This window comes from Calonectris borealis, chromosome 16, assembly GCF_964195595.1.
Source record: "Calonectris borealis chromosome 16, bCalBor7.hap1.2, whole genome shotgun sequence".
NCBI lineage: Eukaryota > Metazoa > Chordata > Aves > Procellariiformes > Procellariidae > Calonectris > Calonectris borealis.
In genome coordinates, this window is record NC_134327.1 from 13,657,073 (window position 1) to 13,683,722 (window position 26,650).

The 26,650-nt window shown below is 42.2% G+C and overlaps 1 protein-coding gene and 1 long non-coding RNA gene across 4 annotated transcripts; both read left to right on the forward strand.

The window, feature by feature from the left end:
* The first annotated feature begins 3,102 nt into the window (after window positions 1-3,102).
* Window positions 3,103-26,591, forward strand: WIPI2 (WD repeat domain, phosphoinositide interacting 2). Of its 3 annotated transcripts, none has more exons than XM_075165349.1 (12): window positions 3,103-3,333; window positions 12,196-12,278; window positions 17,027-17,196; window positions 18,479-18,575; window positions 19,176-19,273; window positions 19,730-19,822; window positions 20,652-20,722; window positions 21,632-21,739; window positions 22,513-22,677; window positions 23,675-23,782; window positions 24,941-25,071; window positions 25,892-26,591. In XM_075165349.1, the coding sequence occupies exons 1-12, from the start codon at window positions 3,260-3,262 to the stop codon at window positions 26,002-26,004; spliced, it is 1,311 nt and encodes a 436-aa protein (XP_075021450.1). In that variant the 5' UTR covers window positions 3,103-3,259; the 3' UTR covers window positions 26,005-26,591. The 3 variants fall into 3 exon arrangements, with proteins under 3 accessions (XP_075021450.1, XP_075021451.1, XP_075021452.1); XM_075165350.1 differs by having other exon boundaries at window positions 24,941-25,038; XM_075165351.1 differs by lacking the exons at window positions 3,103-3,333; window positions 12,196-12,278; window positions 17,027-17,196 and adding an exon at window positions 18,237-18,353.
* LOC142089192 (uncharacterized) lies at window positions 4,468-8,104 on the forward strand. The gene is made up of 3 exons (XR_012676124.1): window positions 4,468-4,481; window positions 5,562-6,039; window positions 8,022-8,104. It is a non-coding gene; the product is annotated as an uncharacterized LOC142089192 (long non-coding RNA).
* Window positions 26,592-26,650: the final 59 nt, after the last annotated feature.

The window sequence follows — 26,650 nt, forward strand, 5'->3', positions numbered from 1 at the left end:
GCTTTTATTTATTTGATTTTAATTATTTTTTCCCATTATTTTCCAGGGTCCCCGGCGGGGGTGGGCGGTTCTGCCCCAGCCCCATCACTGCGGGGTGCCCGTGGGTGGGGACACGACTCCCACCAGCATCCCACCATCCCTCCCTGCTCGGGAGAAGGGGGAGGAAGCAGCACAACAGCAAGGCAAGGACTGGACACGCCAGGATCCTCACCCCATCTCCATCCTAAGCCTTCACCCCTCCATCCTCTACATCACCTGCAGAGGCTTTCGCGGGACGTGAGATCCCAATGTACATCTGAGGTTGGGCAGCTCAGAGAGGGGCTGTAAAGGGCGATGGGGGCTTGTCTACAGGCAGATGGCAATCACCCCTACCCACCCTGTGCCAGAGACTGCAAGCGCCTTCAGGCTAGCAGCTAAGGGACAAGAAAGGTGACCTAAGGCCAGCAGCAACTGGAGGAGAGGCCTGGTCTCCCCAGTGCAACCTCTCCTTGCTGATGCTGTGGTAACGTTGATGGGAGGAAGGTGGAACAGCCGAGGACATCTCGACACAAAGGGTTATGCTCATACGGCCATTTCCATGGGAAATCACACACACACATCTTCCAAAAGCCAAAACGGACAAAAATAAAGAGGTCCCTTAATTCAAGACATGAATTAATCCTGGTACCCTCTGCAACCCCCTCCAAAAGCAGCTCATCCCCCCAGGGGGATGCAAAAGGGGTGATGCTCCAGGTGCATGCTGCATTGTGGGGTGTCCTCAACACACACAAGAAGTACCCGCTTCCCCGATGCCGGGAGCTGGCAGCGGGGTCGGCCTCCCTTCACGTTTCCCATCATGGATGGAAGATGCCTTCGGGGACCAGGCTGGTGACAGTGGGATCCAGGAGGTGCAGGGGAACACAATAAGCCCCATCTTTGGTAGGACCTTCCCAGCGTATCTGGGACAGCCAAGCTCTGGCTGAGAGCAGCAAGTCCAAGCTGAGATGCAGAATGAGATCATCTCCAAAAACCTCTCCCACGCTCTGCCACTTAGCCGGGAAGATTTTTTTCAAGTTCCTTCCCCAGCCTTCTAGATGACGAGACTTTGGCAAAAGCTATTTCATGGTGCCTGTGCTCTGCTTTACCTTTCTCCGGGCCTGAATAGGGGAGGGAGAGAAAAATGGCGATAAACCACATTTAACAAAAGAACCCCCATCCCCAAAGCCCCCAGCCCACAGCCAAGGGTGCTGGCAAGGGACACCTGAAGTGAACCATCAGTCCCGAAATAGATCCGTCTCAGAGGGCAAAAGGCAAATTGAATGAAAAATAAGTTACTATTTTTGAAGCCTGAATCCAGTTGTTATGGCAACCAAAGCCTCGCGCATCGTGCTGGGGAATGGCTCCAGCCCCAGCGCTGCCTCCAAACCCCGCAGCTGGAGAATCTCAGGCAGTCAGGAGCTGCTCGATGGTGGGATGTGGAGATGTCCATGCTCACACCACTCATACCCCACCGGGACACGTCCCCTCCCCACATGGCAGCTCTACTCTTGTCCCTGCTTTTCTTTCCTCTGCCATCCGGGGTGCTCTCCCCACCTTCTTGCAAAGATCTGAGTAATTGCAATGATGTTAAGGAGAGTCTCCAAGATTCGGGGGTACCCTGAATGCAGTGACATTTTTGTCACCAAAATGGGGGGGTCTTGCAGAGTTTTCCTTTAGAGGAGGAATGGGTCATGAAGCCCAGGGCTGCTTCCTCCCCAAAATACGCAAAGTCCCAAGCCCTGCAGGAGTCCCATAGCTGGAGACATCTCTGTGCATTGTCCCCCACTCCCGATGATGGGTCCCAGTGGGATCCTGGCTGGGACCAATGTGAATATCCGCACCTTTGGGTGCTACGACGGTGGCGTTGGGCTCTCCTGGCAGCACATGCTGTAATCACATTTCCCCAGGGAGGGAGGTTTTCCTGCACATTAAGCTGCTGGAGCCAGCAGGTGAGAAAAGAGGCAATTTGGGATTAAAATCTGCCACCTCTTAGCAGGAAAAACCTCCCTGCCAGAGAAGCAGCTCTGGATGGGTAGAAGGAGTTACGGGACACGTGGATGGGTTGGCAGCAGTTGTAGTGGAGGCAGAGTGTGGGGGGCAGCGCGGGGGGCAGGACCGGCGGGGGGGTGGCTGTGGGCTGTGGCAGGGTGGATGCAGGGCAGCAGGGTGCTGGGGCAGGGCCGCTTGGGCTTAAGCCATTTGGAAGAGTCTCCTCGCCAGCAGCTGCAGGGTCATTAAATGTGGGGGAGCCCAGAAGTCCCTTATACATCGGGGGGCTGCCGGGCTGGTGAAGGAGATGGCTCCATCACTCCCCGCCGCTACACGTGCATCACTGATGAACCCTCCCAGACGAGCTGGCCCCAGAGGCACGAATCCCAAAACACCCTGCGCTCCCCAGCGCGGCTCATTTCTCCAAGATTAACTCTTTTCAGGACCAAGCCCTTGATTTCGACCCAGTTTCCAGACATTCCTGGTTCGGTTGCCTTTTTTTGCCTGCAGTTTATATTATCTCCTGACAAGCTGCTCCCTGGATCTGGCAGCCCGTGACTCCCCTGGCTCTGAAATTCTCTCCTGCCCACGCCCGCCTGTCCTGCGAGCTGGGGACCCCCAAAGGCCGATGCACCCCTGGCCACAAGGCCACTGCACTCAGGTGTGAGCTCCCGCCTGCGCCCAGGCGCAGAGCCTGGTGTCCCCCGCTGTCCCATCTGCTGAGCCTTGGGGACCTCCCGTGGTAGGAAGCAGAACTGCAGAGGCGCCGGCGGGCGGGGACCGTGACCCTGTGGGGACCGTGACAGTAACGTGGCCGTCGCGGTCAAGGCTGGGGACAGCGGGGACGCGTCTGAGTTGGAAACCGCCCGCTGGGGTTTCAGTCCCCCATCCAGCCGCCGACCCCTCCGGGCCCTGTTTAGCTTTAGAACGCCGCTGCCACCCCGCCCCCTTTCCCCAACCAAGTTCGGCGCCACTACCCAAGCGCATGCGCGACTCCTCCCGCCCCGCGGGGCGGGCGCATGCGCGGCAGCAGTACGGCGGCCGGGAGGAGGGCGGGCGGCGGGGGCCGACGGGGCGGGGGCGGGACGGCGCAGGCGCGGGGCCGCTCCGCCGCCCGCAGCGTAAACAAGGGGCCGGCGGGGATGAGGAGGCCGTGGGTGCGCGGCGGGGGCCGGGGCCGCCGGGGCTGAGGTGCGCTGCCTGCTGGAGGCGTTCCCCCCCGCCGGACGGGGGTGGCGAGGGCCATCCCGCCATGAACTTGGCCAGTCAGAGCGGCGACGCCGGCAGCGGCCATCTGCTCTTCGCCAACTTCAACCAGGACAACACGTAAGGGGGCGGCGCCCGGCCTGACCGGGGGCCCCGGGCGCGGGGAGGGGGCGCCTGAGAGGGCTGCGGCTGGGGAACACCCGCCGCGGGACGCTGAGGGGGCCTGGCCGTTGCGGGGTGGGGGGGGGGCGTGGCGGGGTCCCTCCGCCCCGCTGCCACCCCTTCCCGTGGCAGGGAGTCCCGCTGCAGCCCCTGCCCTCGCTGCCGCAGAGTGGGGCCGGGGCCCCCCTCATCCCTGCAGCGAGGAGGGGTGGGAACAACCCCCCTCTCCCCTCCGGGGCTGCAGGATGTGAGGCCGCTCTCGCAGGGACACGCAGCAGAGGGCTAATGGGCTGCTTGAGCTGTGGTTGCAGCATATTGCCTTCTCCCTCCCCCAGGTTGTTGCCCTGGGGAGCTTTTGCTTCTGGTACTTGCGAGGCATTGCTCGCTGTTGCTTTGGGAGAGGGAGAGAGGGCTGTTTCTGTTTCTCGATGATGTCCAGCCTTTAGCAGAGACTGAGATAACCTGAAGACCCAAGTCTTCCATCTGAAGGCTCGTTATAGCTATCTTTTCATACAGCCTTTTTATTTTCACCTGCTGTCTGTGTGGAAGCAGTATGCCTTAGGCTTAAAGGTATTTGTAGGAACCCATGCTCCTTTTGGTTTTGATTTTAAAAAGGAGGCCTTTCTCTTATAGTCCTTGAAGTTGCACTTCTTCGTGTTTCAGTTCTAGAAAAGGTCGGATAGTTCATGCTGCCCATCCTGCAAATTATTTAGCTGTTGCAGCATGTTTAGATTAGTTAATGTGTATTAGTTTTTATATGGGGTACTAGAAAGCAATATTTTTCAATTTAAGAAATCCCTAATAGTTGGAATTGGAGCACTAAAGATCCTTTAAAGAAGGATTCGACTGTCTTAAATACCTAAGAGATGAAACTGGGGAGCAATAACCGAAAGAACTTGTACTTGAGAAAGGAGGAGTTTTGTTTTAGGAAGTGAGTAAGAGGAAATGATCTCAGGTTGGCATCACAGAGCGTAACCCACGTGTGTGGTGGTGCTTTTTTCTTTTAACAACTTACTTGCTCGTTTTACAAGCAACAATGTCTTGTCCTCACAGGAGAGATCTTTGACTGTCTTCAGCATGTGCTGTAGCATATGGGAATTGTGAAGGTGAGAAGATTATTTATGGTGACTGCCAAGATTGAGGAGGAAGGTCACATCGCAGATTTTGTAGGGTTTGATGGGGGTGAAGAGATGAACAAGTGGAGCTGGATAGATGTGAGACAAGAGACTTTAACAGTAAATAACTTACGATAAATCATGGGGGGGGAGCAATAGTCTTCTATGTATTTGTAAGTAAATCATTATCCGTATGTTGATTCGAGCCAAAGACTTTTGCAACTACTTTTCACGTTTTTTCATCGAGTATCCGTATAGAGCTTGCTCTGTCATTGTGCATATAAAACATGCCCATGTCTTGCTCAGATACCATCCATTTTTTAACTATTAGTAGATAAAACAAGTCGTCATAACTAGGAAATCTGTCACCTCTTTCTTTTGCAGCCTATAAACGTCATTATATAAGTTTTTAAGTTAAATTGTGCTGTCCAACTTGGTGATCTAAAGGCTTTACTATTTCTCCTTCCTTAATGCAACTGCCTATTTTCAGTTGCACCTTAGCTTTGTGGAGAGCTGTATATATTTAAAAGACCACCGAGTGGTGACAAAATTTATTCTGAACAAGAGAGCTGCAGGCTTGAACTTGAGAACAAACCCAGGACAGAAGTAAAAAGAAAGCAAATGTAATATAAGCTTATCTAGGTGGTCTTTGGCTTGTACACCTTGAAGTCTTTCTTCAAGGAAGAATAAAGTGTGATTCCTATTTAACTTTGAGTTTACGGGGGGAAAAAAGGGACAAGTGGCTAATGATTTCTTTCTTGCTAATCCTCAACTGTGTATGCTACTTCGCTACTTTTCCCATTTCATTTTCATAAATATCCAAAAGTGTTCTTCGATTCCTGTGCTATAGCTGATTCTCTTGGTCTTCGGCATTCTAATGCCCATTGTGCGGGTAGATTAAAAAATATATATATATTTTTATGTATACTTTAGATTAGCTGACAAGAGAATTTTGGTGATGATTCGATTTATCTTTTTATGTGATCCAGACCTGGCCCATATATCTTTGTAATTCAAAGCCTTGAGATACAAAGTATTTCATGTCATCTTGGCATATGTTTGCATTTTCAGATACCCATTATAGAAATGACATAAATAGAAAAAGGCTCCTGTTGGTATTTTTTTGTCTCAAGATTATGAGAATAATATAAAAGGCCACTTGCTTTGAGACAAATGGGTGGTCGGATGATGTGGAATAAGCATCCCTTCTTTCTAATAGTGTCTCAAAAGAAATCTCTCCAAGAAAAGTAGCAAGTATAAAACAGTAAGTCTTGCAGACGTCTTCGCAAGCAGCTTCTTACTAAAACGCTTGTCTGAGGTGGTAAGTGACCCAAATAATCAAGTTGCATTCTAGTTCTTAAACTGAGTAGAATTTAGTGGTTGTGTAAGTTCCTTATACTAAAGTTTATTTGATTTTTTTTTTTTTTCTTTTTTCCTCTCCCCCACCGTGATCTTTCGTAGTTTCTTGTTTGAATAGAGAAACAAGAAGTCAACTCTCTGGGTTTATTAGTATACTATTCTAGATATCTCGATCATCACCACTTACCAGGTGAGAAGAGCTGAAAAGAATTTATTAGAAGTTAATTACACTTTCCCATGCTGGGCCTCAGAAACCTTGCTTATTTTCAACTTACATTACAAGTAACTGAAGTCCTTTTCCAGACAGGCAAGGTAAACAAATGCATGTTCTTTCAGCCCGTATATAAAAGACAAGCTTTGTTTACGTCTTCCCAGTCAGTAGAGCTCGCATTATGTTTTAAGGTGTGCTTCAGTAATTAGAAAAATTGCTGACAGACAAAACTGGAAAATAAATGACATGGGTGCATTGTTGTTACTACGTTTAAAGCTTTTACCCTCAACTTAACAAGGTGCCAGTTCCACTCATGCTCAAATGTGTCTTGCTTACCTAGACAGCAGAGCCAATTGCCTTGTATTAGGGAAAGATGGTACTTGTTGCTGGTAAAAATAGGTATCAAGCTACCTTTTTCCTAGGCTTTATGATGGATTGGTAATTAATTTTTGTCTTCTGTGGGAAGGCGATGAACTCTGTGGTGGCTTTTAGCCTTGGGAAATTGGATTGCTGGTAGTTAAAAGAATGTTGTCGACATAAAAGTTGATGTTGCTTTTCCCAGTTGTTGCAGTCCCTGGTGACTGAAGCAGGTATCCTCTATCTTGCTTTTAGTTCGTTTTTTTCCGAGACTTAACTTTTTTTTTTTAATGTCCATTCATGGATGCTGTATGTAGTGACAGTGTCTCTTGGAATAGTATCTACGTTGTTGCAAGTGTTGTCTTGCCTCTTTATTCCATATTGCCCTAAGCTTTATTTACATGAGAGTTTTGAATTATTGGCTGGGACTGGAACTCTGCCCAAAAACACTCCACCTATAACACAGCAGAAGCAGTTGGTTTGTGGGTTCTCTTTGATATAATATGTTTTCATTAAGTAAAAACATGGAGAAGGTCATTTTCGGAAGATGTTAGTATTAGGTTTGGACCTAGCCCTTTTCCCTAGTGAATCAATCATTGCACAACTCGGCATGACTGGCATTCTCTGATTGGGAGGCAGAAGCTCCAGCCTGCAGATAAAATTGAAGTAACCGATCAGAATTCAGGTATTCTAGCAAAACCATGCAGTAGAAGCTTGTAGGTGACCTCAGTGCTGGTATGTTTTAGTAATTAGAAATTTTTAACGATATGTATTTGGTAAGAAGTACCACTTAAACATGAGTGCTGTTTATATTACTTCTGGGAGAACTACTGAAACTGAGCGTGGATACATTTATGAAAAATCCTCACAAACTCATGCAAGCTTTAAAACGCATAAGGGTAATGTGTAATATAATAGAAGTATGTAACTTTTTACCCAAAGCATAACTTCAAGATCTGAAAGTTTACATGTATCTATAAAATAGGTAAAACTTTCAGTCTTTAAATGGTTACACAAATATTCCTAGAGAAATGCCTTTGGAAGAACTTAAAAATTAGCTTCTACGGTCTTCAGATTCAATTTACAAAAAAAACCACCCACCACCCAAAGAACCTACTTGTGAAATAATGCAAGTCGACAGACTGTAGAGAAGTCTTAGTCACCTTTTTAAAAATAAGTAATCAAGTGACAGCCCTTGGAAACAAAATAGTGGCTGTAGGTTTGAAAACAGACTCCTGATGAAAGGACAAAACAAAGCCTTGCATCTGGATTTCTGATGAAAACACTGGTGTATGCCTTATTTGCAAGGTCTTCTTTAGTCTCAGCTTTCGTTTATGTGTGGATTTACATGTGACAGGTATCTGTCCATATATCTATTCTTTCTGATTTAATTCTGCCCTTTTTTTTCCCAAATAAATCAGTTTGCTTCTGTGTTCTGAGCAAGTGCTTATAGTTCTAAAGTTGTATAGCATGCTTCATGTTGCAGAAGTTGTATTATAATTCCCTTACCATGTAATGTTTGGATCTCTGTAGTAAACTGCTTGTGGTGAGAAGAACAAGGGTTAGGTGCTGAGCATTCACTCCTCTGCCTTTGTTTCTCCTAGGTTCAGGTGTCATTCACCTGTGATCCTTGAGGACAGGAGAGCCCTTTATTCCAAGGAGGCTTTAAAGCTGAACCAAAAAAAGGAAGGAAAGAGTGATCACATAGCTCTCATGCTCAGGGAAGATAGCTGAGAGAAGCAGTCGCATGTCGTGTTACTTGCTGTTGTTGCAGTGGAGATAGCAGCTGAGGTGGGCTTGCCTGATGAATCTGGACCAGAGAAACTGTTCCTCAGTGTGTGACAATTTGGATGGGAATTTGGTCCGAGAGTAGTGATGTTTACTTGGATCATGAACGTTTTGTTGTCCCAGCCTATTGGTGCATGTTAAGTGATGAGCAAGTGTGGTCTCCTTTTTCTGTAGCAGATTTAAGTTTGTGTTGGTTTTCTTTTAATACAAGACCAATGGCAAAATCTCCTGTGGGTTGTCAGTGTTGCTGATAAATCTGTTGAATGTATGAGTTTCTGTATTTAGCTCTTGTCCAAAATAATGGCATTCTTGACCTTTCTTTTAAGACATGTCTGTAAGATGTTATGACTTTGGTTTCAGCAGACATTTGAGAGGGGGAAATAAAGAAAAGTAAGTTTCCTTAGTAATTACGTTCTTATGTCGTTTCATTGATTTTTTTTTTTTTCTTTTACTATTATTATTATTTCCCCCCTCTTCATCATAAGCCTTTGTTCACAAAACATTTTGTCTTTGGAAATTTACATTGGTTTTGAAATGAGGTGGAGCATTAGTATAATGAGACTATATCATCATGAAAGTAGATTTAATTAACCAGTTATTTAAAACAGTAATGACTTCTGGAGTCGTGTTTATACTGCAGCTGCAATTGATTTTAATCTGAGAGAGCTGCCCTTAGTAGGATCTTTCTGATTAATGTAGAATATTTCTGATTAATAGTTAAGGTCCTCTATGATACGGAAAGAGAAAAACTGGTTTTCTTCCTTCTGTATGTATATTAAAGAAGCAAAAGAAAACCTGTATGATTCTAACCCATCTGAAAAAACTTGTTTCTAAAGAGCCGGTGAGATTGAACCCGCTGATTTCCCACTCTAGGTGAGTGCACTTACAGTGAATGTCAGCATCTTGAAACGAGTTTGTGAAATATCTCATAACACTGCTCGCTTGATGAGGTTAGTTTTAATTATTTATGACAGCCGCTCTTGAAAATACTCTCAAGATTTATGTAGTCTTGGATCAGAGTACAGTATTATCTTTGAAAAAAGTGAGTAAACACAGTTTCATAAATCACGGCTATATTGGTAATTTTGTACTGAGTAGACAACCTTGATGATGAAATAGCTCAAAGTCTACAATCTAAGGTGCGTAATAGAGGCTACACATAATAGAGCTAAAAAAACACCTGTGTGTAGCATAATGTTAGAAGAAAAAAGGCAATTTTTTTTTATATTGATTTTATTTTCAATTTCGGTCTCTCATCAGCTTCTGAAAATTGGTGATAATAAAGCATAACAACCACGTTGTAAAGGAGCTTCTGATAAACTACAGTAGCTTCTTGTTGGCCACTGTCTATTTGAGCAATAGCTGAATGGCTTATTGATCATATTTCTTCCCCATATGGTTGCACATTTTTTCGGGGCTGAGGTAATTTTGGCTAGGTACTTGTTTTGTGGGATTTGGTCATTTAGATAGCTATCAGGTGTCTTAAGGGCTTAAGTGTAATATTGGTGCGGGGGAAGATGGGGGGTTTAAATCATGATGATTATGCCGGTATAACTCAGCCTAGTGAGTTCTCTTATTACATATAAAAAGCCTTTTTCCAATAGTTTCATAAGAAGTAATTTGAGAGTACATTAAAAAAAAACCAAACAAACCCAAACCCTCCAAACCCAAGAATGCTGTTCTAGAAGAAAAATGGGTTGTTTTGCAGTTATGCTTGTACACTGAAATGGGTTTAATTATACTGACTCGAGCTGTTCTGTGTAAACAAATGATTTATGACTTCATTGCCTTGATCCTGAAAGAAATAACAAAAAGCAGTTGCCATGGATGGAAAGGTCTGTTCTGTGCTTCTTCATTTTGGCTTCTACTCAGTCTAATGATTTTTATCATGTATACAACTTGCTTTCACCATTGTCTAAAGCTTATTTAAATGAGGTATAGGTAGTCGTAAGGACAAGAAAAATGGTCTGGCTTGCCGGTTTTGGTGATACCGTCAGTAAAACAGTGATACAGCAATATTCTGTATTTAAAGCTGTAAGTACAATACAAGAATCAATTCTGCCTAGTAATACTCTCACAAATGGCTGCTGTGAAAGTGGAATTCTCCATGAGGAAATCATCCTGTGTCTTTTGTAGATCGTTTATATTGCAAGGAGTCTTGTGACCATTTATTTTTAACTCAGTTGAGTGCTTGTTTACCTTTGTGAAGTGACAGTTTTAATGTCATTCTTCGTTAAACTTTCTTTTGAGGGAAGCAGTAGATGATCTAAGAAAAGCTAACCTGTTACTTTTTTTTCCCAAATTACAGTTTCATATTTTTTCACAGAAGCTGAATTTTCATTGAGTTGTACAAAAGTAGTGGAGGAAACACACTGAAGATCTTTGGCAACTAATCAGATATAGTCTGCTGAACATACCGATTTTGTCTGAAGTAAAATTAGATTCAGTATTTCTAAGGTGACTTAGAGGAGCAGCAACAAAATTTTGTTTTAGAGTTACTTCTCTGTCTCTAAGCCTAATATGCTTTTTTTAATATCTTGGTTATTGAATCTGGGGAGGCTTACTTCTATTGCCTGGATGGTGCATATTTTAATTTGAAGGTTTAAACCTTCTCAGATATAATTTCTTAACTAGGCTGTGCCAGTTGTATTCTTTTCTAGAAGAGAAGGTCATACCATCGTACAGGAGTTGATTTTATAGCTTGGGATCTTAATTTCAGAGGGTAAGCCATCTGAGGAACAATTTTTAATCTTCTGGGTGCCTTGAAGTTTAAAAAGGCCTCAGTTTGGAGCCATGAGAGGAAAATATAGAAAGAGCAAGAAATCTAGGAATCTGTATTGTATTCTAAATGCAGAACCAATTGTTAGTGCATCTGAATTATAAAGAATCATCTTGCTGAGTTCAGAAGGGCATTTTGGCAGCCTGACTGGCAGGGTTGGGTTTAAGCCTTGTATTGAATGACTTGCCACGGTTTGGCGTATCGAAATACATTTTATTGGCATTTAATTAGTTTTTCTCCATGTGTCCTGGCAGTAAGAAATATATGAACTATAAGCATACTCATACACTTCCGCGCAACTGTATTGACTGTTATTTTTCTTTTTCTGGGGCATAAAATCATCCTCTGCATGGGGAGGGGAAAATAAGAATGTGCCATTGTCTGCTGCCTTGATGTGTAAAGACCTGCAGGACAAGCCTAAAGGTTTTTCTAGCTTAAAATTTAAGACCTGTCTTTGACTCTGACTGGAAAAGCAATTAAATGGTCTGTGAGCTAAGTGTGAAAATTGAGTAATGGAGGAAAGAAGGGTTTGTAGTCAGTTTTTTTTAAGGTTCTACTATTGTTAAAATCTGTTTAACATCAGTGACTAGTGTTTTTAAGAGGGTGCCTCTGATCAAAGATTTGGCATGAGTATTTGTAAGACTGAGACCTAACAATGTTCTTTGGAGGTGCTAGAATATCATCAAATAAAACCAGAGAAAATTAGAGTTGGCAGTCTTTAATTCCTTTTTATTATTTTTTTTTAATATGAAAGCTCTTTTGGGGTGGTTGGGGAAGGTTACAGTATAAAGAGCAAAAAATCCCCAGACAGCCCAGTTTAAAAGGTCTTGGAGGTCACCTTTAATGATGAGGCAATGATGTAATTGGTTTGCATTACATTACTCAAGTCATCATCTTTCCTCCACATTAAAGCTTTTAGTTTCTGTGGAGAAATCACCAGTATGAATTGGGCAGTAGGCTTACATTAAGCTGTGAACTCTCATTTCATGAAATGTGAAGCAGGATTCCACACCTGGGGTAATTCTGAAGCTATTTGGCCTTTTCAGAGTTGAGGAAGCTATCTGTGTCTGTCGTGGCTTTTTCGGTCAAGCTTTTTATCGCTTTTCTTACTGAGCTAGCCCAACTGGAGTTTTAGAGTAGGTTAAGAATCCGTCCAAGGGTAATCACAGCTGACTTAGTTTATGTTCCTGACTGGCTTGTTTCTTTTTCAGATCCCTTGCAGTTGGCAGTAAATCAGGCTACAAATTCTTCTCTCTTTCTTCTGTGGACAAATTAGAGCAGATCTATGAATGCAGTGAGTATCTTCTTTTTTTTCTTTTTTTATCCCCTCAGCCGGCTTAATTAGGGAAGAATAAGACATGTTTCATTTTTTCACAGGTGGTTTGAAATTGGCATAAGAGGAGCCTTAAGTGAATGATGAAATAGTACACAAATACAAAACAATTGATTGCTGGCAGGGTAAAATTATATATCAGTGTTCTGTATTTAAATTTAGCTGGTATGTCGTGAAATTTGGTAATAGCTATGAGGAGAACTCTTTGCTTTTCTAATTTTATGTCCAATAGCCAGGTTATGTAGCAGCTGGGCATTAAAAAAAAAATGGACTGGTGTGAGAGAGTGTCCTTATACTGGCTATTGAAGCAGGCAACCGGTAATACACCTTTATCAAATAAGAAAACAAAGCCTTGATTATCTTTTTCTTTATTCCTAATATTTGCTGTTAGAAAAATACTTTTTAACATGACAGCTGCAGGTTTACTCATCCAAAAGGCTGAAAAATCCAAATTCCCATAACTTTTCAATACTGATCTCAGTTGAATAGGGTATGAGATGAAATGGAGGGAGGCTTGGGAGAGAAGTGGTATCCCCTGTTTTGCCAGCAGTTCATAGACTTCCCTTTTTTGAAGTGCTAATAAGTAAACTATGAATGCTATGCATGAGTATCCTTGCTCTCTTGTAAACTCCATGTGAACAGACGGTGCCAATAGCTATGATGTCAGCATTTATGGTAGGATCCCGGTGTACCATGCTACACAACAGAGTTGTCTTCAGACTCCATTCCCTAAGTGACCTGACCCTGTGGCATCTTAAGTTTGAAAATGGTGTGTGATTCAGATTACCTATTACCTGTGGTGACAGCCTGATTCTGTATACAGTCAATGGAGAGAAGTAATTGTGAGGTTCAAATTAGGCACCTGTGGTCAGGTTAAATTGTGTTGCAGCTACATCTGCCCGTTTGAGTCATGGTCTGGTTGTACTGGTTAATCAGTGGCTTGAATTCCATTTTATGCCGTTGAGTTTAAGTACCTGACCTCTGTAGTATGTTAGGCACTTACAGTATCTGGCCTGATATCACCCCAGGAAACTCAGTGAGGATGACTCCTGTTATATGAGACACTGAATAAACACACTGAGAGAGACTGAACTGAACGTTGCAGGACTGCTTCTAGGTAGTCCTTGAAAGAAAAAGTACAGATTGGATAAAGTGCCTTGCTCAAAATCTTGCAGTAAACTGATAAAGCAGCTGGGAGACCTGCTAATTTAGACCTGCTGATTCCAGTCTTGTCTTCAGACTGTTCTGGGGTGCCTGTATTGGCTTGATCTCCTTGATATTGTAAGTTTTATTCCGTGAGTGTTAAGCCCATAAATGCAGAGCACAGAATGTGAGGTAACATTTAGTAGAAAATTTGATGGTTTGACCTGTGTAAGCCAGCCTGTCTTGACCTCTGCTCATAGAGCGTGCAATGTCTGCAGCAGACTTAAATATTTGAGATCTTTATTTTTTGTACATAGTTAAATAATTTTCAGTCTTGGGCTTGCAAACCATGCCTGTTTAAAACTTGATATGGGGGGTGGAGGGCGTCCTATGTATTGGCTACCTCCTTTCAGCGAGGAAAAGCATCTTGAGGCCTCCCGGACATGTGCCTCCTGCCTCCCAATTTAGTTTAAGTGGGTCTAAAGATTTTGGGTTGTTTTGAGTGAGCACTTTTAAGGACCCCTCCCTCTCTTCCTGTAAGATTGATCTGCCAGCTCTTGTGTCAGTGTCTAAAGTAAACTACAGAATATGCCCCAGCTGTCTTGTTTTTGAGAGAACAACTGAAAAGAATGGGAGGTTTCTTTGTCTGCTCTCATCACTGACTTCTGCTGTGACTCTGTACAATCACCTAACTCCCTGCTCAGTTGGTCACCCTGTAAAAATAAGTATTAGAATGGAGGGTGCTTTAAGGCTTAATGAATGCTTATAACATGCTTCATGTTCTTGGATTAAAAATGGAATAAAAGCATGGCTGATCATAATCTAGCTGGTTCTAACCAGCTTTTGTCTGTGATGCTACATGCTTGTGTTTATGAAACTGTAATCTTGTTATGTATTTGCTTGTTCTCCCCTCACTGCTGATACTTAAATAGTTTTGCGGTTCTTTTTTTTGTTCTTACTGTATTTTGAATCTGAGTTTCTGGTAATGCTCACTTGTGTAGTGTAAAGGAGAAAATTCAAATAGGAAAAAAACCTGATTAACAGCATTGCTATGGGACTTAACTAGTGGTTCTAAACATGATTAATTCAGGTCAGCTGGATGTAGGATGTGCAGTATAGCCTGGTACTCTACTTGAATGGTTGCTCATTAGGAAGCGTACATGACTTGGCAGCTCTGAAGAGATTTTTATCACTTCTTCCTGTTAGGGGAAGACAAAGGAACAGAGGTGCATCCTGTATTTTGCAAGTGAATTTAATTAAAAGCCTATCACAAAGCCTTTCTCTAAAGGTAACTGTCTGTATTATAGTAAGTCTTTTTACGGTGAGACTGAAGGATTGTCTATACCTTTTAAGCATTTTCCTCGTTGAAAGTTTTTTCTTCAGTCTGTGACTGCTTAGTTCTTGATAGCGCTCTTCCCTCTGTGCCTTCCCTGCTGCCTGCACTTCCCATCAGTGCAGCGTAGGACAGCACTTTTTCCATCTGAATCTCTGCTGCTGTTCCGCCTCTGAAATACCAGTTCTCCTGCCTGGGAGAGTAACAAATCCCAGCAGCTGTGTTTTAACACAGTTGCCCCGGAATGGGGAAAGAAGCTGTGCTCGCCCAGGAGCCAGGAGCAGTCAGACTGTGTTTTTTGGGTCTCTGTGTGCTGGTCTTCTGACTCTTGCAAAAGGATGCCATTATTATGAAGGACTCCAGGCTTAGATGGAAAGCTGATAACCTGTACTGTAAAATAGTTGAGAATCTTTTATGTTACTGGTGTGTTCAAGGAACGTGGACCTCTGTATTTGAAAGTCTATGCATAAATTTATTGAAGTGGATTTTTGTATTTCTTTTTCATGTGTTGTGTGTGGCATCAGGAAAATAGAGAACAATTCCTTGAAAACAAAGTCATTGCTAAAATGCATTATCCCTGTTGCAGAAGTGAGGAAATTGAATTTTCAAAGCCTCTGTGAGCTGTTTTGTCTTCTCTGGAAAAGTACCATATTAAATATGTAATTGAGCTAAAAGTCGATTATGTTGCATAGAATACTGAAAATGCTTAGTATAAACCTGCTCCTTTTCTATAAGGAGGCTATTTCTCTCAAAAGAATGTAGAGCATTACATATTTCCTGTTCTTTTTCTTGAAATAACTGCCCAGAAAAAGCATTTTCAAAGCAGGCATGTCACACAGTGATGACATTGTCATATGCTGAGAATGTTGGAACAGAACTTTTTTCAGGGAATTTCTGTCGTTGGTGATGAGAACACTGCCAATTATTTAATGTGTCTCTTGGCCAAAACAGAAGCCTTCAGAAATAAGCTTTTTTTTTTTTTAAATGGTACTTTTATGGTTTGGAACGTGTTAAGCATTGAGCTAATCCAGATACTGACTTCTGAAAAATTTGGTTGTTTCGATGGATCAAGGCCAAAGGCTCAAGTTGCTTGTCTTGTTTCAGTTCTGTTTCAGTTCTATAATGGAAGGGCAGATGTAGCCGGTAGCTGTGGGAGAGCTGCGGAGAGTGGTAAAACTCTCCAGCTTTCTCCTGCTGTGAAAACTATGTCCGCTATGTCTCTGGGATTTTGGGAGGGGAGCTGCAGGGGATGGGAGGGAGAAGCACACATGCCAGGGTAACTGGTGGTGGGACTTGGACTCCTGCCGGCTTGGTCCAATACTGTACTGTAATCAAATGCCCTGAAAGTGCTTCTTTGCCAGAGATCCTGGACTCTTCTCCCTCCTGCTGTCTTCCCCACATTTTGAACCGTGACTTGTGTTCCTCCTTTGCCTCCAGTGCTTCCATAGTAGAACGCGTGACAAAAGTAACGCTGTTTTATGACTATGCATACGTGCTGGGCTTTGGTGATTCCTGTACAAATTGTTTTTAGGGGCTGTCAGGTAGAAGATGATATGGGGGGGGCGGGGCCGGGAACCCAAAACCCACCTAATCAGTGGCTGAAGCAGTCTTAGAACGAAAGAGTTTACCAGCTTCTTTGAGTAGAATAACCTTTCTTCATGGAGAGGTGTGCAGAAACTCCAGGGTTTTTGGTCATCAAAAACCCTTCCATGCATAGTACAGCTTTAAAAACAAAACAAAAACCAAAAGACTTTGCTTTCCTAGATTTCTAAACTACAACTAAAACATCAGTGTGTTATCAACATTATTCTCATACTAAATCCAAAACACAGCACTATACCAGCTACTAGGAAGAAAATTAACTCTATCCCAGCCGAAACCAGGACAAGAAATAAGAGAAGATTGTAAGATTCTGGAATTTGACAATTTGCTTTTTTTTGTATCTTTGGGATTTTTTTGTCTGTTGGGTCTTGAGCAGCGTGGAGTAGGCGCTCTGAAGCGTGCATGACACCTGGGGGGGGGGAAGTGGGAAATCTTTGTAAATCAGCATTCACCGTGTAGATTTTCTGCGTTAAAAACCTGTCCTGCATCCCACCTTGGCTCTGAGCTGTTCTGGCAGAATGTTTGTGGTGGTAGACTATATTTTCTTAGACAGTATTTCCTGTCGATGTGCATCATTCTTCTTCCCTGAAATCTCCCTCTGTATTTTTCCCTCGTTATCGTGATTCCTCAGCTGACACAGAAGATGTGTGCATTGTGGAGAGGCTGTTCTCCAGTAGTCTGGTGGCCATAGTTAGCCTTAAAGCTCCACGCAAGCTGAAAGTTTGTCACTTTAAGAAGGGGACAGAGATTTGCAACTACAGTTACTCCAACACCATCTTGGCTGTCAAACTCAATAGACAGGTGAGTAGTAATTTTGACCGGGTGAAAACATGGGAAGGGGTTGTGGATCTTATTCTGGCACTTCTCTGCTGATTGATGCCTTTTCCTTTGGTGACAGGATTGCTATTTGAAATTAACTTGTACTTTTCTAACTGTAGTTTCTGTATGGCATCTCAGTACTCATATTTGGTTAAGTATTTTTGGTTCTATGTGTATGTATTTACTTAGGAAAATGCCCTGAGTAAGCAGGGCATGCGTTGAGTGGGAGGTTGGATTAGAGACCTCCTGAGGTCCCTCCCAGTGTGAATCATCCTGTGATCCTAAATGTGAAAGTTTGTGAAACTGTCAATTTCTGTTCAGGCCTGAACTTAAAGTTGTTACCTATTCACTTTTTATGTTTTTAAATACAGTTTCCTGAATTCTTTAAAAAAAAAAAAAAAAAAAAACCCACAACCATCACTGAACTGGTGAAATTTCTGAGTTAAGTACCTGGAGCCATAGTTTGCTGTATTACTAAATCATTAGTAGGCTCTTCTGCAAATACAGACTTCTCTGTCTTCAACCAGTTCATTCAAAGTAGAGACAATGGCATCTGAAAGAGAAAATCTTCTTAGTGTCCGTCCCTGCCCCCAAAAATCAGGTGTGGGAGGATGGGATTCCTCTTTAAAATCATGAGGGAAATAGTGGCTAATTTAATTTCTGGCATTGTGATGTAGCATTAAATGAGTAACATCTTGTTAGTCATCCAGATGTAGTCTACGGAAGTGTAAATGAGATGTTGAAGAACTTAAAAAAAAAAAAAAAAAAAAAAAAGCCCCTCACAAATGATTATGAGTAAGTAATAGGGTCTATAAATGATTAAAAAAGTCTTGTATGTTTTTTCCGTTTAGCCAAAGCAGAAAATTATTTTCACGTGTGAATTGGCCTCTTGAGGGGGGGAAATACATAAGGGCAGGTACAGAATAAAAATTAAATAGCTTTAAATGAAGGTTTCTGGCTTGCTGACTTAAACTGGTAATGTAAATCATTTTCATTTAAATCAATTTGCACTAGCATGGTTGAGAGAAGTCAAGTGCACTGGTCAGTTCAAGTGACCGAGTGTAGTATTGCGCTGTTGAAGCCTTGTCAAGCGGTGTATCTTGTGTATCTTCTATCAGACTCTTGTTTCTTCCCATCAGGTGGGTACAACCTTTTCTCTATTGGAAGGTACCTACTGCATTTTTGGATACAATTTTTGTAGGATTGATAAATTAATATAAACTCCAGTTTGATTTCAGCATTTCGTCCTCTTTCCCATGTCTAGAGGCTGATAGTATGTCTGGAAGAGTCTCTTTATATACACAACATACGAGACATGAAGGTATTACATACAATCAGGGAGACACCTCCCAATCCTGCAGGTAAGTATGTTGTTAGAAGCTAGCATAATTCTGAAAAGTGCATTCTGTGTCAACGTATGATGTTTCCTACAGGGAACTGTAGCATTGTTAATTCCACTTTCAAATATAAGTAACAATTAAATACATGAGTGTTGTCTTAAAGCCTACCCATTTAATCCAGGTGAGGTTTTTGAGAACAATTGCAGACTCTGCCTTAAACTGCATCTTCCCAGTATTTTAGTCTCCTGGAGTGGATGTGTTGAAATGTTAGAAAGCAGTGGTAGAGATACAAACTGGATTTTGCCAGCACTTGGTATAGTTAAAGGCTTTGTCAGATTAATGCTTTAGGAGTCATGGCAGGGAAATTCTACTGCTTAATCAGTTATTGTAGCTCTATTGGTATTCTTCCTTTTCTACTTTATACTAAACTTTAACTTATGTTAAATAGTTGAATATGCTGCAGGTTGACTCTGAGATTACTCATCCTTGTTTTGTTTCTGTTGATACCTTGTGAGGATAACTTGAGTTATCTTTGTAATATTCAAATGCAGAATCAGAAAGTTTTGCTGCATAAGTCTTGGAATTCGCCTCTTCCTAATTCTGTTTCTGCATCCCTTCTAGGGTTGTGTGCTTTATCAATAAACAATGATAACTGCTACCTGGCCTATCCAGGAAGTGCAACTATTGGAGAAGTACAAGTCTTTGACACCATCAATCTGGTAAGCATCTTTGTGAATGCTGTTTCCACTTCTAAAGATGCAGTTTTTGGAAACGTCTTAACTTGCTCAGAGAGGAAATTACAAGACACTCAGTTAGGTTCCTCTATGTCAGTTTGCGGTATCTCTTATAGCTAGGCTTCGCAGAATGTCGGCAAAGAAACTGCAGACGCTAATATTAGATTTGATGAGTAGAGTTGGGCAAATCGGTGGAGAAAAGTAATTTCTATTTGAATTGTCTTTTAAGTATCCTTCCACTGCTTGTACTCTCTATGCACATGCTTCAATGATAATTTTATGGACTTTTACGTAGCAGTTACTGAAATATTGAAGCCGTTGTCCATAAAGTAAGACCCGTATTTGCCTTGAATGCTCTTAAATATGCAGCCTTAAGCTGCAAACATGTAGCTTTTAACCTGTACTGTACTAAGGTTATATTTTATTGATTCACTCCTGTAGAGAGCTGCTAATATGATCCCAGCTCATGATAGTCCCTTGGCTGCTTTGGCATTTGACGCAAGTGGTACTAAACTTGCCACTGCATCAGAAAAGGTAAGGTGGCTTTTTATTGACTTGCCAGCAAGGGTAAAAATGAAATTTGCTTCCAAGCATTTTAAGTAAGTTCTAAGCATTTTAAGCGTGCGCAATTCCATGCGCAAGTGCCAAAAAAGAAGGCTTACAGTTATAATAGCAAATCTAAGTTAAGAACTGTTAATGATATTTGACACAATTTCCGTGCTTTGAAATGTTGGATAATAAGGTTATTTAAATAAACACATTTTAATCTGGCTGTAATCAGGGCAGTCCTCTAAGTGTTTCTCCTTTTAGTGCAGGATACTTGTCAGAAATTAGTTGTCTTGTTTTGATGCCATCTTCCTAATGAAAACAAGACAGTTAAAGTCAGAATAGAGAGAAGTGTCTTGCCAGTCTTTGGCACACGATGACAAATTGTCCATCTAAATTGTATCAATTAGAAAGTCTGAAGCCTCTGCTCTTTGAGTGATAAGCTTAGAATATAAAGGCATAACTGATTGCATCTGATAAAGGCACAAAGACATCCAGGTGACTGTACTTGTGGTACGTGTCTATTGTGGTCACTTTCATGATCAAATGTAAGAAGAAGGACTGTTCTTGATGCATAGCTTGTTCTCTACATTAGTAGCTGCCACCTCTTGTTGTTTCTCTGCTCTTCAAACACATCCTATAAAGAAGCTCCGTAAATATTTCATGCTAGTATGCGGTGTGCATCAACGGCAACAAGTTAACAGCAAAATGGTTTGCTGCTTGTAGTTGTACTCCGCTCACTAGAGCCAATACACAATGAATGAACTTGAAATGAAAAACGCAATTTTTTTTTCTTTTTTTTTTCCTTTCTTTACAGGGGACAGTAATAAGAGTGTTTTCCATTCCAGAGGGACAGAAACTCTTTGAATTCCGAAGGGGAGTGAAGAGGTAAAGTTCAGCTGGGCTAATTATCTGAAGCTCATTCCTTACGGTAGATCTCCAGTATGTTCTGCAATTGAGCTGGCATCCTGATTTTTGCCTGTTTTCATTTTCATTCATCCCTGCCTGTACGCTTACAACAGTTTCAGTTTGAATGTCTTCCAGTTCCACTCCTTTGGACTTGACTATTCTACAAATCAATCCTGTCAGAATTGTACTCCTTCTTGCCTTTTGAAAATTTATTGGTGAGGGAACTTGTTTAAAGTGGGTCACCTTTTGTAAGATATATTGTATTCTTTGGCAGTTGGAGGCAGTACATCTAATATTCTCGCTCTCTTCTAAATCCTTCTAGTGCTGTGATCATTGATAGCCATTGTGAAATGGTACTATGATTTGTGGTAGTAGTAACTCTGTAGTTCTAGTGTACTTTATACAGAGGTAAGACTGAGTTCAGATTGACCCCCATATCTGGTACACATCAGAGTTGAACATCATTAATGGGGATTTTGCTCTTGAAGCGCTTTAAGAAGGTATCAGAGAATTTGGAATACTTGTTATGGAAATGTTCTTTTTTTCTTCTTTGTGAAGCAGTGGTGACTGAGCAATCTGCTTAATTATTAATTAAGCAAAATACTTTGGCTTAATTGCAATCACTGACAGGAGAAGAGCAGGTGAGTCTACCATGCAGCCACTGTTCCTCCCAGCTCTCACAGTACAGCTCATGTGAACATTATGGAGCTCCTTAGTGGTGAATGTGCAGAAAGACTCCTACCTACCAAAATGGAGAAGTAATATTCTCAATTAAGTCAATTCCCATGAGTTGGTTAACACTAGCTTTCTTCTTACACCAACTGGTACAATACTAGAATGTGAAAAATAATGCTTCACTGTTTTTCCTTTCTTTTTTTTTTCCCCTAGGTGTGTGAGCATCTGTTCGTTGGCTTTCAGCATGGATGGCATGTTTCTGTCTGCATCCAGTAACACAGAGACGGTGCATATCTTCAAACTTGAGACTGTGAAAGAAAAGTAGGTTTCAGAGGTGCCTTGATTTCCTTGATTTTTCAAGGAAAAGGCTTTAAAATTGGTTATATTCAACAGGATGAGTTCTCCAAAGTGTGGACAGACTTCTTTTGAACGCTTCTGTAAAGTAAAGGGCATAAGAAGTCACTTATGAATCAGCAGCTGTAGCTGAGCTGCGTACTGTTCTCCCAGTGAATAGAAAAGGTATTTCTGCCAAAGAGAAATTGGCCAACCTTGGCAGAGGGATGTGGACCAGTTTTAACATTTTCAGTTACATTTGTGTCTTATCTCTTCCGACATCCATATGGGAAGAGCTATATCAGCAATGCCTTCCAGCTGCGTATAGGGCTTTAAAAGGCACCAAGTTGTAAAATGTTTCTATTTATGATTTGAGAGGACAGTCTTACTTGCATTTCTGTGGAAGTTGTTGGAAACAATGATTTGCTTAGTGATAAACAGGTGAATAAAATCTTGAAGTGTAGCACTTTCCAGTAGATCTTGCTCTTGTATAAATGAACCTTATGAAATGCAGTTTTATAAGCAGAAGTATCAGTTTACAATCAAACATGCTTAAATAACAGGCTGAGGGTATTGTAGGCACATTGTGCCCTGTAGCATAAATGGAGTGCATTAGAGTTCTCAAGGGTGTTAGTTATTTCTGAAGAGAAACAAATAGCTGCTTAATATCTTTAAAAATAAAAAGATGTTTCAAAATGTTCACACACCTTTCTCTGTAATGTGAAGGGCAAAGTCGGTCACTTTTTTCTTCTGACTTGTAGACCTCAGGAAGAGCCTACAACCTGGACAGGTTACTTTGGAAAAGTGCTGATGGCCTCAACAAGCTATCTGCCCTCTCAAGTAACAGAAATGTTCAACCAGGGTAGAGCCTTTGCTACAGTCCGCCTGCCATTCTGTGGGCACAAAAACATCTGTGCGCTTGCCACGTGAGTAAAGAAGTTGAGCCTGCATTCACCACCCCGCTGGGTTGCCATGTTGGACTACCGAGAGGCTGACACTGTAGAACATAACCTCATCTCCAGCAGAGCGGGTAGTACACAGAGCAATGGATCACCTGTAATCGCTTCAAAGCCTCTTCCAATTTAAGAGCAATGTGTTAGAGCTAACGCCTCGCAATCCTGTGAGGGGAGGAGGGAAAGGCATAATATTTGGATGAGAATAGACTATTTCTAAGTGTTGTTTAAAGATGTCTTTTAATTGCGAAAGAAGAACGTTGAGAACAGACCCATGGGCTTATGGCATTTGCTTCCGTTAGTGCAAGGGGAGCGATGCTGTATGCTGTGTTAGTGAATTGCAAAATTAGGCAATCCAGACTAACCATTAAAGAAGTCTTTGAAAGCGGGTTCATATTATTCTCGTCTCTAAAACAGCTAGCATTCATTAAAGCTAATTTTGAGGACTAAATCTAATCTTTATTCTGTCTTCACAAAAGGCAGGTCCCATTTGGCACAGCTACCAAAGTAATGAGCTGAGCGGTAGTAAACTTATTTTGTGGGGGTTTTATAGTTTTTATGCTAAATTGGCTTCATGTCTGTACTCTCACTTCTCTGATCTCAAAGCACCCTTTACGCAATAATTAAGCCTTGTAACGTTTCTGAAATAAGTAAATATTTCCCGTTAGAATATTTGTCTCTGGAGTTGCACAAAGCTTGATAACGGGATGGTAACTTCTGAATCTGTTTTACTGGGTTATATAAAAGTTGCTTGATTCCTGTGGCATCCCATTAGCCCCAAAATATGGTTATGCCTTACTTTTTTTACGCGCAGTTCTTTCCTAGGTGCTCTGTCTAACTGTTAATAATGTTCCCTGTCTGGACGCAAGTGTGTGGAAAATAATGGCTTAAAATCATGGGAGGGGAGGAGAGTGTGCTGATATGAACTTAAGTTCTTATTAATCTGTTGCTCTCCCCTAAACCTGTCTAGAATCCAGAAGATCCCTCGTTTATTGGTGGGAGCTGCTGATGGATATCTCTACATGTACAACCTAGACCCCCAAGAAGGAGGAGAGTGCACACTAATGAAGCAGCACAAGTAAGTCCCCATTAGCTGAGGACTGTTGTATTTTATTTTTTCACAAAATCCAGTTCTTAAACTTAGTTCTCTTCTGCAAAAGTTTAACTTAGAACAGCTCATTTTTTTTTTTTAAACTAATCTCTTTCCAGACCTCCTGCACCTTCCTAGTGTCTACTACACTAAGCACCGCTTTACCAGCAGAAACTTAACACTGTCCGATTGCAGTGAAGGATCGGTCACTGTTAGCTGTATGATTCTGTTTCCTCTTACTTGGCAGTTTGAGTTGAGTTACTTAAACAAGAACTTGAAACGTCTGACACCATCCTCTTCATCAATAAATGAAGCGGTTCAGAGACGAGAAAGATGTTACTCTGACTTCACAGAGGGGAATCTGGCCTACGAAATTTTCTGTATTCTCTCTCTACCAGTGTCCTTATTAAACTTCCTTGCATATAGGCCAGCCGACTAATGTTCTGTAGCAGCTCCTTAGAACACTTAAGGAAAATATGACAAGGCATTGTTATTTTTTAATAAGATTTGGCAGGAAAAGCTAGGGTAGTATAGTCGGATTACTTACATGATTAATCATAGAATTAAAGCCAATAACTCAAAATGATAATTCAGGTTTGCAGCTTTGGTCAGTCTATAATACTGGTCAAAAATCATATCTTTATCTGAACATTTTAAGGTATGACCTCTGGTTTCACTTGTAGATGAAGTGAAGTCTCAGAGGGAAATTTTTATCAAGTTCTTAATCTCTGAAATGCTCTTATACCTTCACTAGAGGGTTTTCTAGTGTATGTGTATGAAGCGACCGCTTCTGTTGTGGGCAGAGCTCAAGATACAATCTGTAATATTGCTGATTGGAATGGTGGTTATTTTTTTTTTTAATCATGCACTTTTGTTTTGAGTCTTTTTTTCGTAGCATCAGCTACTAGAATTTAGATTCTGATGCCATGTCAGAGACAAGCGTGTCGCTGATGTGTCTTCAAATATGAAGCGTTGTCAGATGCCTTCTTGACAGTCCTTTGGAGTGGAGGGACCGAATTTCTCCTGTTGCATCTGCATATGTATTATTCTTGCACGTCTAATGAGATATTCTTCTGTAGCTGTCAACTAAAGCTGTATTATGCCCAGGGAGATCACCTCTCCAGCTAACCTCTCTCTGCTTGGTAGGCTCGATGGCAGTATGGAGCCAGCCAACGAAATTCTAGAGTCTGCATCCCATGACCGGCCGTTGGTAGCGCAGACATACAGTGCTGCTGTGACTAAAGGTACATACGTGCCTTCCTCACCCACAAGGCATGGTAAGGAGAAGGCTGGAAATGGGGCAGAGAGCACCTCTGCGTATTGCTTCATTCTAGATGGCTGCGTGAGCTCGTCTGCTTCGACACTGAGCTTTTCGTAACTGTGGGTGTGATGTGGAGCATTGGTGAGCAGTGGGAAAAGAGCACTTGTGGTGTGCAGTAGCCCCCTATAGATGGATCACTCATCTTTGCTACTTTCAGTAGAACTTTGTTTCGAATTGTGGTTGGTTACTGTAGTGATAGTTGCAGTACTTGCCAAATGGTTCTTGAGATGCCCTAACACTAATTTCAGGCAGGAGTTCTGCATCCAGACCTCATGCAAAGCATTTGAATTATAGGCCCCCCCCCCTTTTTTTTTAACAAGCTTGATAAGTGCATCTATCGTTCCTTTATGGGAACAGTGACCTTTTAGCCTGATTTGCTGCTCTGTTAAATTGAGAGGATGAGAATTTGGTTAATGCTGCAGCTTTCTGAGTGGAGTTTCTACCATCTTCGTATGGCACTCAGGTCCGTGCATCAACTGCAGAGGAAGGACGGTCTGCATGTATAGCATCGATACTGCAGTTGCAGCTGTAATGCATGGGTGGAGATTAAGAAAAACAGCAGCCTGCCCAAAACACGAGTACACGTCATGCACATGCAGAGTTTTTGATCATAAACTGCTCTAGGCTTGGAGAAACCCATCATGATAAAAGCAAACATAGGGTGGCAGTGAAACTGTTGCAAGTAATGTCTGGTACTTCAGCTCTAATCACTCACTTCGGATCCAAGCCTTAGTTTGTGCTGCTGACCCCCCAAATACTTGTTCCTTTCTCTCCAGCCTATACAGATGACCTGGGTGCCGTGGGTGGAGTTTGCCTGGAAGATGAAACCAACTCACTTAGGTTGGACGAAGACAGTGAACATCCTCCCATGATCCTTCGGACAGACTGAACTTTGACCTGTGAACTCACTCCTGAAGCAGAGAACACTGGCTTGACGTTTCTTGAGGAATCTCGTGTTATGCTGCTATGAACTTTGACATGAGTTGGGAGAGAGGATGACAGACTCTTACAGTTTTAAGTCGTAGCTGTAGTCCTAATTCTATACAATTGGAAAAATATATGGTTTTCAATCCAGTGGCTTTTAATCTTGCTTATCTATTTTAGCTGTGTTTATTTTTTTTGTTGCCAAAACCTGCTGTTTGTGCAGCCCTCAGAGCCTACTAGCTTTGCATGCGTTCATGTGCCAAGCAAGCATAGGAGGGGGAGAGAGAGAAGCCACTTTATAACAAACCCAAGTTTGTATTTTTTTTATATATGTATATAATATTTAGCTTATATAAGGAAGGAGTAGAGAAGTGGTTCTGGAAGCTGAGACTAGTTCTGCACTGACAAAGGTCCAAATGGTTTCCTGTGCATGGGCTTGCAGGCATACCTAGTGACTGACATGCAACCTTTCAAATGCAATGGCCTGTTTTTTTGGGTTCTCCCTCCCCTTTCCTGGACCATTTTGTTAATTAAAATTCCTTCTGAATGTTGTGTATTCGTGGGACTGTTCTGTTTGTTGGGATAGAAGACTGGAAGTGTTTCCCTGCATA